Here is a 13,098-nt window from a genome sequence, read left to right as displayed (position 1 = left end):
CGGGAGGCAGCTGAAACTCTTGTGATCAATGACCAAAACAAGGGTTGTACTATAACTCAAGGAAAAGCAACTATTCTAATTGTAGGATAATATAGTTGATAGCTGCAGAACAAGGGTCGAGGGCAGCATGATCTCCTGAAAGGGACACCTGATAGCTGAGGCCATGTCTGTAACACAAGGTGCACGGAGAAGGCACTGCAGCCCTGCAAAGCTCTCCTAGAGCTGAAACTAGGATTAATTTTCGGAAACACCAAAGCATTTGTTAAGCAGCTTGCAGGGCTTTTCATTCACTCAACAGTGGATTTTTGACCAATAAGAAACATCGGTGGATAGTTTTTGACGAGAGCTCCCTTTAAAAATGTAGCAACGCTGCAGTAGGAGTAGGTTAATGAGTTCACCCTGAAGCTACGAAAAAGAAACAAACCACATTGTAGGGGTTTTTCAGGCAGTTCTATGCACACCACTGTGGTCCCTGCACAAACCCACCTCCACCTCCACCTCTCACCTTCCTCTTTTTGAAGGACCTGTCAGGAGTGTCTGTGCTTTTCTTCTCCAAGTCCAGCCCCTTGATGCCAGGGTGCTCCCTCACCTCTGCTCTTTTCTTTTGGTTCCCCTTCTCAGGAGGCTGGGGAACTCTTGACAGGAGCGGGAGATCAATTCTAACCAGGAGGCTGGGATTGCCAGGCACGTCGCTCACTGGTGACAGCAACTTCTTCTCCTTGGTGGGCACAGGAAGCTTCCCTTTGTGAAAACCCTCCTTGACCTCAGCAGCAGACCTGTGGCCACTAGTCCTGGTGGGAGCTGCATCCTGGCCCTCAGGAAGGTGTTTGAGAGTGGGATACTCCTGGGTACTGCTGACCAGAACATCCCTCACGGGTCTGTGGTCCAGCAGGGCGTTGGCGTGGTGGGAGCTCTTGTGCTTCTTCTCCTTAGGAGCCTCCTGCAGTTGGGGTTTCAGTTCTTTTTGGTCACAGGATTTGAGTCTGCTTTTTGTTTTGGGTTTTGGCTTGTCTCTGGAAGTCTGCTCTCTGATCTCATAAGGAGCAGGCTCGCTCTCCACCTTCAGGCCTCCCTTGGGCTCTTCATGTACTGGGGGCTTGCTGGGCCTTTTGATCCCCACAGTCTGCCTCTGTGAGGGCTCCTCAGTGCGCACAGGAGACTTCTGGCAGCCAAGTTTGGTCGGAAGATGAACATCCTGAGGAGCCCGGGCTGTTTGGATGGAGTTCCTGTCGTAAGGCTCCCTCGGCACAACATGCTCGCAGGAGGAACTGTTGCTGATGGGCTGTTCCTTGTCCTCCTCATGGCCATCTGTGCAGGCAGTGTCGCTGGGGCTTTCTGTTGGCACTGCTGGTGGGTTCACCTTGGTGAGCCAGTTGTCAAGCTGCCACTTATTGGAAACTGGTGGGTCGGGCTGCAGATAGAAAGAGAAAGGAAGTACGCAAGGCTGACATCTTTATCTCAAACTGAGCACTGGCTATCGAACCCACTGAGTTTCCCTGCACTGTTAAATGATCTTGAAGGCAAAAGACCATGAGAAAAGAGGAACGCTCTGGTACATGCAGACAAACCCTTAATTCAGAAGCATAGACATCCTTCTTGCACAGGACCAGTCAAACATGTGGCATAGCACACCTGGGTTTCTCCAGCCCCACCTGTCTTGCAGTAAGAGGCTGCTCTGCACAAAAGCCTCACCTTGGTGTGCTCTGTGCCACTAACCAACACCCTGCACAGTCAGATGTGCACAGACATAGCCACTGCCAAAACAAAGCAGGTGCTGTCCTCACGATGCTTTTACCAAATCATTTGCACAAGATGGACCAAGAGCTGTCACATCTCACTGAAGTCGGACAGGTAGGCTGGCACGCTCCTGTGTTTTAAAGCATTTATCAAAAGAAAGTATAAAGCCAACACATCAAGCCCAGCCTCTTCTTAGCCCTCTGCCTGTACTGTCTGACAGTTACGTCCCTCTCATCACACAAGGTATGAGCTACCACTGAGCTACGCTGACTGGATATATCACACGACTAGGAGAAGCCCTACAGATCAAAACAAAGGTCTGACAAATTGAAAAGAGAGTTAACCAAACAGCCATAAAAACAGACATCAAAGCTGCAAATTGCAAATTAAGGGCACGATTCTCTGGAGCCAGTTCAGAAAATACCACTTATTTCTCAGCCACAACTCCCTATTCTGAGAACAGCCACAGCACTTCTCAGAAAAAAAGCTCTAGCACAGGAAAGGTCTTCCAGGACTAATTAATCCCTTCTGCAGTGGTTTTCTTCTCCACCCAGACTCAGCCCTCCTTTGTGCAGCAGAACATAGTGACATGCCTTCAACCATGACTCCAGAGAGGAACCTGGCTTAAAAACGGACTTGGTTTAATCACATAAAATTAAATAAATAAATAAATAAATAAATTCATTCTTGTTTCCGGATAATGATCTCTGCCCTATTTTCACTAGCATTTTTTACTTATTAGCTCCTCAGGAGCATTTTGTTGTTGTTAACACTACCAAGACCTCGCTTAGGAACTTGGTAGGTTTTGGTTTATACTGTAAGTAGGCAGCTATCAGACAGTGGCAGATGTTGACCCTATTCTGCACTTATCATCAGCTCCGTGTGTGATCTACACCCTCACAGGGATGTTCAGCCTTTCCAAATATTTCTTAATAACAAAATACAAACAAGGAAATATTAACTATATTTCTTGAATTATTTGTTCTCCTATGAAGAACTGGGTCTAATAAAAGCGAGCCATGAGCACTAACCTGTTCCTTGTGCAAAATGGATCAGGAGGTTGCTGAATAAAAAGGGGTACAAAATGGTCAGTCACAATAGCTAGGGCTTCACTAGAGTGAGAACCATCCTGTCGTGTAACATTATCAGTATAAAGCAGGCACAGCTGGGTATGAGAAGGCAGCATTTGTTTCAACCATTGCACAAGGCAAAGTCTGCAAGTGAACTGCTGAAATGCGAAAGGTGTTAGATGTGAAACGTTAGCATGACTCTAAAGTAAAGGGAAGTTTGAGCTATAGAGGGCACGGGGAATAAACGATGGAGTTTCTGGGCTTCATAAGAATCCCTCAGAGTGGACAGTGAATCGCTTTACGTAAGCTGCAGTCCATCTGACTGAACCATACACTTTCCCAATGGCCCAAGAATGCCCTGCAAACGGGAGGATCTATAGGACATGAACACAGCTGCAGCAGACTTTTAAAAGCTGCACTCGGTCATTATGCAACTCTGAGGCACTGAGCTCCGTTTCTCTGCATTTCCCCATAACAGCCTCAGAAATGCCAGTGCAGCACTATCTGAGCCAAACCCAACAGAAGCAAGGCTAAGCACATTCCTGCCCTTCCTGCAGGTCCTATCCCTTCTGCTGCGATCTGGGAGAAGCTGAGTCTGCCACTCACACGAAGGAACTAAAAAGGGGCGGCAGCAGCTTCCAGAAAAGCTGCACCTCCAGAGATGGGCCCCAAAGCTACAGTTCCCACCTGCAATTTGCTTGTACCACACAGGTGAAGGCATAAATCCTCCAGCAATGCCAGCCAACGATGTCAAAAGAGAAGGGGAGCGCTTCAAGGTTAGGCACGTAAAAGTATTACTGAGGGTTATTCGGTTGACAAACTCTGGCAGAGAAGCAAAAGGCAAGAGGAGTTTTGATGATGCAGCAGAGGTGTCACCGGGACACCTGAAGGATGATGATATTTCAGGTCTGACATCAGCAGAGTCCACATTAAGCAGCCTCTACATTTACTTTGCATTCACCTCAGGTGCTGACACTCTCGGAGGGTCGTTGGCTTCACTGTCACTGGAGCTGCTCTCCGTCTCTGAAGAGTCTGAAGAGCTGTCCGAGTCACTGCTGCTCCCTGACTCTGTGCTGTTGGAATGTGCTGATGCCACGCTCTCGGGTTGGGACTGCAGGGCACTGCAAGGCCACCAGGAGACAAAATTAGAAAGCAGCACTCGTGAAGGTTACTTATTATATTGATATGGCAGGATCCAGAAATAAAACCTAAACCCCTTATTTTGGCACTGGGAGGAAAGGTGAGAAGGCCAAAGGAGAACACAACCATATCCACAGATAAAACATTAGAATTAAAAAAAAAACCTCTGGAAATAATAAAACCTTCACCTCCTGCTCATGGCAAAGGGAGAACAGTTGGCTGAATACAATTCTGGTTCAAAAGCAAAATCCAGCTTGCCTGGATTATTTATTTCTAATTTAAACTTTCCGTAAACCCCACACAACTGAAACCAAAGCTGAACAGCAGCTTCAGGCAGCTACAAACCAGAGCAGAAAAAGGATCCCATTCCCATTCATCTCGTGTACAAAAAAGCAAAGTTCTCCCCACCCCTCCCTCCTCCAAGTGATTTGGTCTAGCTAGCAGTCTGGGAACAAACATGTACCTTGGAGGATCAAGTGAAGAAGGTGGCTGTTCAACAACCTGTTTTGTTCAAAAAACAAATGGGAGAGGGGAAGGAAAGGTTAGCTTTAGGAGCTCAGAGCAATGCAACAAGCTGCGATGGTTTTATGGGATGTCTGTGTGCAGAGGGGATAAAACATCTAAAACTGACTTGGTCGTCACCACTCTCTTCACTATCACTGAGCTGCAGGTCCTCCTGGAGCACTCTGAAAGACAACCAGAAGAAACACATCAGCCAGGGCAGACACGTTTTCAAGCAGCAGACCCCGAGAGAAGACTCGCTTTCCTAAACAAACAGATCTCCCAAATCCTATTTTACTTTTTGGCATGCTCAAGCTGCTAATCCTATGGGTACCAGAAGGAATGGCAACATGACTCCCAGCCTCAGGGTGCTTTGTCCAGCAGTGCAAAGCTTCACTGGGTGCATGCATAGACAGCTGCTGAAGAAGCATAGTTCTGTTACAGCAAGAGGCAGGTGAAATCTGGTCTACTGCTGCCAGAGGACAGAGCGGGATGCCGTTCAAATGCACAACTGAATCCTAAGGCTGCAGCTGGTAACCACTGCTTCCAGTTTCACCAGTAGCCGGGTTGAAGGGGAACTCAGGCATTCTCTCAGAACTTTTCCAAGCAGCGGATTCAAGCACCATAATTCGAAGCAAAGGCCTGTATCTTTCCTTCAAACAAAAAGCTCCATCTTTAATATCAGAGCTAAAAGGAATTACACATAGACAACAAAGAGAGAACAGACTCCAGCAATTATTCTCAAGGCTTGTTATGCTGATGAATACTTTTGCTTCCTTTCAGAACCAGTAACAATTCCTCTGCTCCCAGAACTTCAGGAGGGAATCCAGCCCATCTACATAAAGCCACAGCACGGCAGTTTGTTATTTGCTGCTACTTGCAAACATTCTTGCTCACACAGAAGGTAAAAGCACCCACTCTCTAGGGCATGTCCAGCCCAGCTGGATGACAAAATCCTACAGGAAACTCCACACCTCTGTACAGCCACATACCAATAGCTACAGCACATCAGCTCCTAACACACCCATGGTCCTGTTCACTCCTTCTAGAAAGGAAGACAAATCCTTCATGCTTGGACCAGGGTGACCTGGAACTGAATATCCAACTAATGAGAACACCCCTTATCTTCAGCCTCTGTGGAAAACAACGCCCTAATACAGTAGCAGGCTCCATTACCGAGTTACGTACTCCCATCTTCCTGCATCACTGCCACCCCATTTGCTTGCACCATTAAACTGAAGAACTCAACCCATCCGATTCCATCTCTTGCTCATAATGCTGCCAAGTTAGATGTCTTTTTCTTTCTTTTTGTTTCTTGATGGGATCTGAGTGAGGGGCTGTCTCCATTTTAAATACTACACTTCCAAGTTCTTGGTTTGAAAAAGGAAAATGGGAATGCTTTCCTGCTTGTAAAGAAGCCTTTATTTAATTCTTCTCATCTTTTTATTTACATCTTTGAATGCCATAGAACCTTGCTAGCTTAGGGTGCATTCTTATTTTGGTAGGATGTATACGCTCTGGCACAGTTTCCTTCCAGAGCTGCCAGGGCTGGCAGTGCTGGACACCAACTGCTGATTCTGATGACACAGCAACTCTGATGCAGTTTATTTTCAAGTTATAAGACTCTCAAAACTCAAGAGTGGATGCAAAGACAAATGTCTGGGTGTCCAAACCAGAAGGGACAAATTGCATCCTCCTGTCCCCCTCCCCCAAAGCCTAGCAGACAAACTACAGATCCTACAGCACCAACAATGCAACGTGTCACTGCTGTGGTTATTTTTCCAGTTCATAGCTCTGTTGTTGAAACACGTCCATGCAGCTGCTACTGTACAGCTCACAGACAAAACCTGTCTCAAAAGGCTCTGCTTCTGCGTGACAACCATCTGAGTCAGACTGAGGCTGGCACAAAGCAGGACAGCACGAAGAAACACCCAAGGTTTTTGGTGCCCACCAGTTGAGCCAGTCCCTCCTGCAGGGACTTCAGCTACCCACAGCCCCCATTACTTCTAACCCATGCAGAAAAGTCTCTGTGCCAAGAGGGCTCGCCTGCACCTTCACAGATCTATAAGCTTTCTTTGCTGAGGCATTTTGACTCTGCCTTCCCTCAGGGCTATCATCCTCCTCCATCTCCCAGCCTCCAGTGCCTCATTTCTGCACGCACCTCCCTTGCAGACACCACCTGGAGCCTCTTCTTGTAGTAAACACCAGAGAGAAGCAATAAAAGACACTAAGGTGGAAAACAACTCCCTGCATCCTGGAAGTGGTTTTCTGGTTTTTGGGTTGCTTCGCTTCAAGCATCCTAGACCACAGACATTGCTTTAGAGGTGAGAGATAACATAGGGAAGCATCACCTAGATAGTCTTTTACATCTGCCTTTTTTGCCTGAGCTGCTGCTAAGTTAAACAGAGAGTGCAGGAGCATTACAACCACTGAAGTTCAATTCAGGATCAAGGAGGAGCTTGCCTCTACTTTAAATGAGTCATACTTCTGCATGGATAGACAAAGCTAGTTTCCCCAAAACAAGGTTTCAACAAATTATCAAATAGCCTGGTTAAAGAAAATAAATCTGCTCTAATAATTGTAATGCTCTTATTAGTTCAGCACTTGAAAGATGTCAAGTTCTCACTTGCAGGACCAGCATCTTACATGCACACCATCAATCTCCCTGCAAATCTATTTAAAAAGAGCTCTTTTCACCAGGCAAGCGGTGCTGAAGCCAGAGTGGCTTTGCCAAACAACTCCATTGAAGCAGGGGCTGCTCCCTCCCTGCCGACCACCAGGCCGGGCTGGCAGCTCCCCATTCCAGCACAGGCAGCTGCAAGTGCAGGGGCTGCATCCAACAATGAAAGCCATCTGGGAACCTAGGCCCCTCAGGGAGCTGAATGCTTAATTTGGGTACACAGATGCACAGGGATTTCAGTCTCTAATTAAGAGGCACAAGCGCCATTTCTGTTCAGCCTGCTACGCTGGGTAACATGAGTGATGCTGAGCAGCTGAGCTTTCAGACGGTCACGTGGCTTTTGCAGAGCAAAGAAAGCCCTGTTGTGCAAAGAGCAACAAAAACAAAAAAGGAGGTCCATAGCAGTTCAAGGGAAAAACGCGGGGTAAGTCCTTGGGCAAATCTCCATTCGCTCCCCTCTGGATGTAAACTGCTCTGCTGCTCTAGCCTGAATTGCCTTTGTAGGCAATTAAGCAGGTTAAGCGTGTCCATGGCCCATGGGAGCTGACTCTGAGATGCCACAGTCACTGCATTTAACAATGGACATCAGTGATCACAGGTTCCCTTCATCCTCTGAGGTGGGATGGTGCTGTGGGATGGGGCCCCTTCTTCCTTGCTGGCTCCAGAGGCCTTTGATTTGTCTTCATGCAGTGAAATCTCTAACTGCAGAGACTCAGCGAGATGCTCCCAACAACAGCAATAGGATGCTTCTGGCTGGGTTGACAGCTCAGGCCAGGAAGGCTTCCACAAAGAGCTTGAATGAGAAATCTCAAGGTGGGAAGATTCTCTTCCTCTCACTTGTGCCCATCTCAGGCTTTTTTGTTGTTACTGATTTAATAATTCATCATAAAGCAAAGCTTAAAAGGAAATAGGTTTAAGTTTCGCAGCCTGTAGCTTGCAGCCCTCCAACAGCACAGCCTGAAGTAAACGAGCTCTGTATTATCACTGAAATGACAGGCGTTCAATGGTTGCACACAGACAACTCAGCCTCCTATTTGAGATGTGGAATGGCTTCTGCTATTCAGGGCTCAGGGCCCAACAATGCTGCCATCTGGCCAGCTTAATCCCCAAAGAACTGAAAGTCAGCCTGCACAAAACTACCGTCAAGAAATTCCTGTAATTAACCTAATTAGTAGATAACCACTTTAACCCACCGGAACAGCTCCAAGTTATCTTTCTGCTATTACAAATCTTTTCCACTGGCTTAAATAATGGCATTGAAGCAACAGATGCATCAGCTGGCACTCCTTCCCTGCCTTTGCAAAACTGGGCTTATGCATAAACTTCTACAAATTCAGGCTCAAATTCTACAAAGCCTTCAGCTCAGAGGAACCACTGAACAATAGGGAAAACAAACACAAACGAGAGAAGAAATAAGTCAATATTAAAAAGGTACAGGAACTTCATATCCACCCCACTATAGAGAACGTAAGCTGAGGTTTTTAGACACTCTGCATGAAAGGTTTTATTCTTGTTGTTGCTGGGTTTTTGCTTGTCTTGTTTTAATTAAAACAACTGAAGCACGACACTGTTAAGGGAACCTTTCCCTGGCAGCTGAAGAAAATCAGACCATGGGATCTCTTTTAAAACATCACCTCAAGTGTCCACAAATTCCATCCCATTGCTTTAGGAAGCCTCAGAAACTTCCCAATGTTCTGCAAAACGAATCAGCTTCACTTCTGTCTCCTTTGCAATCAGTTGTATCAGTTTAACACATGACTAACACACACATGGTATGCGACGACATGAAGTAGCCACAAATCAACAGAGCAAAACCCCTCCACTTGGTGCACTGATCGTTGTGTGGCTGGAGTTTCTTTGTTGTAAATTCACTCAGTTGAAAAAACCAAACCGATAAACCTTTCATCTTCAGAAACACCAAGCAAGCCAAATGGTAATTCTTTACAGATTCTTGCATGTAACTGCAGAGTAGAGCATGGGAACTGAGTCTGGTTACTTACGATATTGTTGGATGAGAACTAGGCAACGTTTTGGAAGGTGCGTCATACTGCTCTGTAAATCAAAAACGAAGCGGTTGGTTTTGCTTGCCCCTTGTGAACCATACTTTACCTTATGGGCTTTGGGTGTCACGATTAGAAAGTCACTCTCTTCCAGGGTGTAATCGTTTGCCAGTGGGATTATTCACCACCCCAAATAGGATTTTCTAACAGAATTCCTAACAGAACACTGTTTGTTCTCTGCCAAACTGCTGCCTTAATTTCCAGGTAAGTAATGGACACAATCTCCTAAGCACTATCTAAATTCCTTAGTATTCAGCCAAGCCCAGTACACTGTGCTCCTTAATCAAGGTGAACACCTGATATTCTCCCCAGTGCTAAACACAGCACACAAAGCTATCTGCCAGCTCATACATATCACCGCGTGTTATTTGGATTTCTACTTACTGTGACTCTGTGCTACAGATGTGATATGCTGCGATTCCTGGAAGGAAAAGACAAAGCGAAAAGTTGAGAATAAAACAAGCAGATCTCTCTTAATAGCTACATATCAGTGATTTCAGTGTGTTACAAAAGCCTGCCTTGCCAAAGTTTGCCTTTGAGCTGCCTGTGAGTTTCAGCTGCTTTGACGCAGTTTAGCACTGACAAATTGCCATGTGCGACTGCCATCAGGAATGTGCTGCTGGCACCTTCATGGTATGGGCCTTTATGAAGAAATACAGAACATTTTAGCAGAGCTGCCAAATATTTCTGTTTAACGCAGGCATCAAATATTTTTGTTGAAAACAAAGACAAAACCTCTTTTTGTGTTGCTGCAGAGACACGATGCTGAACATGTTTCTGCACAGCAGCCACAACTAGAGCCAATGTGCTTTAATTTATCAGACTTCTACAGAAGAGAATCTCTCCTGTCAGCCTTTATCTATGAAAGGTAGATGAAAATCAGATGGAAGCACGTGCCAGAGATGGGAAACCCCTGTGATCTATCAAAAGGTCTGGAAAAAGAGACTGATTTACCTTTGTTGGAAAGGGGAATTTGGAGGGCTCTGCAGCACTTGGCGTGTGAATAGCTGTCAAGAGAGGTGGCCATGAGTGTGTCATTTCCTGGAAAGAGATGGAGAAAAGCAAAATGCAGTATTTCCATTGATACATGCAGGTGAATTTTTAAGCTTCAGACTTGCATTGCTCTACCTGAAGTCCCTGTGGACACCGGATGTGGCGTGGCAAGAAGCCTTCCTCTAGGCAGAGCACCCATCCCAGGGAAAGGGCTCACTCCCAGCAAGCACACCTGCATAGCCCAAGCTGCACCACACAGTTTGCCTGAAGGCTTGAAAGAAAATGTGTGGGGAGCATGTCTGTGCAAAGTGCATTTTGTACATTTGGCAGCAAGTACATCAACTGCAGTGTCAAAATCTCTACTGGGCTGGAATCTGCAGATGCCGTTTTTTTCATCAAGGCACAATTAAGAGAACTCAGAAGTGTCTCCAGGTTCCTTATCAATCAGGAACTGAGTAAGGCATGACAATTTACAGGGAAATAAACCCACGTTGCTACCCTTGGCTCTACAAAGCAGGGTTTGGAGCAATCTAGAGGGGTTTTTGAGCAAGAACGAGAAGCAGCTTGCATGGAAGATGCGTAGCCACCTGGGTACAGAATTAGCATCAGAAGTCAGTGGGGTGCTCAGAGAGTCAGCTCTTCATCAGCAGCCCTGGCTCAGCCCTGGAGCAGCCATTCAGTTTCAGGTGACATCTCCCAGGCTGTACCAAGCTACAGTAAGTGACACGTCCTGGGACACACCACACTGCATGACATCACATGCAGACAGGAAGCCTGGTGCTGCACCTCCATCTCTATCTGGATTTGGTGGCTTTGTTTCTCTGCAGTGTACCCAAAGACTCTCTTCTTCTGGCTAATAAACTGAAGCACAGCAGGGTTTCTGTTCACACTATTTTACTGTGGGAAAAACGGAGTTAAGCACAGAGAGCTGGTATTTCAGAGCACCTACCTTCAAAATTTCTTCAACGCACTGGCTATCACTGGGCAAGGTTTGCTACAACACAAAAGAGGGAAGAAGAATGAGTTTATTTTTACCAACTGACATAAGACATGCACTCATCAAATGTTTGCTCACTACATCCAACCTGGCCTTGCACGCCTCCAGACACGAGGCATCTGCAAACACCCTGGGCAGCCTGTGCCAGCACTTCATCACCTTCTCATGAAAAACCTCCGACTGACACCTAATCTAAATCTTCCCTCCCTTAGTTTAAAATCATTCCCCCCTGGTCCTATTTTCCTGCGTAAAAAGTCAATTTCCCTCATGTTTATGAACTCCCTTTAAATACTGGAATCCTGTAATGAGGTCCCTCCACAAACTTCTCTTCCCCAGACAGAACAAGCCCAGCTCCTTCAGCTCATCATCACAGAAGAGGTGCTCCAGCTCATGGATCGTCTTTGTGGCCCTCCTCTGGACCCTCTTCAACAGCTCCACATCCTGTGCTGGAGCCCCAGATCTGGACACAGTACTCCAGCTGAGGCTTCACAAGGGCAGAGTAGAGAGGGACAATCACCCCCCTGTCCTGCTCATCACCCCTCTTCTGATGGAGCCTAGGATACCATTGGCCTTCTGGGCTGCCAGTGCACACTGCTAGCTCACTGAAGATTTTCATCTACCAGGACCCCTAAGTCCTTCTCAGCAGGGCTACTCTCAAGAAGTTCTTCACACAGACTGTATACATATGTGGGATTACCTCGACTCAAGTGCAAAACCTTGTACTTTGCTTTGCTGAACCTCATTAGATTCGCATGGGCCCATCTGTCAAGCTTATCTAGGTCCCTCTGCATGGCATCCCTTCCTTCTGCCATTTGATATTACAGCTGCAAAAGCAATACAGCTGTAATGCTGCACTTCAGAGTAACGCCTTGGAGCCAGCACCAAGTAGGCATTCACTATGTTTCTTTTTTCCTAACTTCATCACTGCAGAGAAGTTCACCAGTGATACCACTAAGCTCCCATTTCGAGCTGCTTCCCTATTAATATTGTATTTTAATACAAATATTGACCCCCACATCTATTTTTGCTTGACAACCACACGAGCTTTCACCACTCGAGTGCAGTGAGGAACACCAGACACCAGGGTTATCCTCCAAGGATGCTCTCGTGTTCTGTATCACAAAACAAGCTGGAATGCATCCATCAGCTATCAGCAGAGCACGCTCTGGAAGCCTGTGTGATTTTGCAGAAGACAAAGGGAAAGCATTGCTCTCACAAATGCAGCAGTAGAAAAGACCCCTGCAAACCACAGGAGAACGGATGGCACATGGGACCCACTGCTGCCAGCAAGGAGCAAAGAAAAGCAACCAGGCTGCAGCAAGTAAAAGGAGCACACTAAATAAACACCATTTTCCTCTCATCCCTTTCAAGTTGAGGAACTGCTATTGGAGGGCTTTGTTTTGTTTTTTAAGTTCATATAAAATTACTGGAGTTTTTAAAAGGGAAAATAAAGAATCTGACCTAAACATTGTTGAGATGATGAAGACTTTGCAACAGTTCCTATAGGCTACGAATTAAGCAGTGGCAAGTCAAACCTGAGATTGTGCAGACCGAGAAATGAGCTGGATTTGAAGGATGCAATCGCCTCTTTCCCAACTGCAGGATGGGAATACTTGCACAGACTGATGTTTTCCTTCATGCTACTGATATGCAGAGCCCAAAGCCATTTATGTGAGGTACTGCCCACTGCAGTGCTACATGAGCCAGAGCTACATGAGTTTGCACATGGCTCGCCTGCAGTCCCAGCACCTTGCACCCCCATGCTCAGTGCACAATGCTCAGCAGTGCTCCTATTTCCATGCCTGGAGGAAATAATACGTTCCTTAAAGACGTTCTTTAAAGATCTGACATGCTTTTCTCACTTGGAATCACAGAATCACAGAATTATAGGGGTTGGAAGGGACCTCTAGAGATCATCGA

General features: G+C 46.3%; 1 protein-coding gene across 2 annotated transcripts in view; it reads right to left on the bottom strand.

The window, feature by feature from the left end:
• AFF1 (ALF transcription elongation factor 1) overlaps nt 1-13,098 on the bottom strand; it is a 52,620-nt gene that overhangs the window by 13,540 nt on the left and 25,982 nt on the right. For both annotated transcript variants that reach the window (XM_072334817.1, XM_072334819.1), the window contains exons 4-11: nt 11,131-11,175; nt 10,143-10,229; nt 9,573-9,609; nt 9,129-9,180; nt 4,579-4,633; nt 4,411-4,448; nt 3,769-3,928; nt 506-1,411 (exon numbers count right to left, since the gene is read on the bottom strand). In XM_072334817.1, coding sequence (XP_072190918.1) covers nt 506-1,411; nt 3,769-3,928; nt 4,411-4,448; nt 4,579-4,633; nt 9,129-9,180; nt 9,573-9,609; nt 10,143-10,229; nt 11,131-11,175 — 1,380 coding nt within the window. The remainder of the gene's footprint in view (nt 1-505; nt 1,412-3,768; nt 3,929-4,410; nt 4,449-4,578; nt 4,634-9,128; nt 9,181-9,572; nt 9,610-10,142; nt 10,230-11,130; nt 11,176-13,098) is intronic.

The sequence above is a fragment of the Excalfactoria chinensis genome, chromosome 4 (genome assembly GCF_039878825.1).
Source record: "Excalfactoria chinensis isolate bCotChi1 chromosome 4, bCotChi1.hap2, whole genome shotgun sequence".
Lineage (NCBI taxonomy): Eukaryota > Metazoa > Chordata > Aves > Galliformes > Phasianidae > Excalfactoria > Excalfactoria chinensis.
This window is presented reverse-complemented; position numbering and strand designations above follow the sequence as displayed.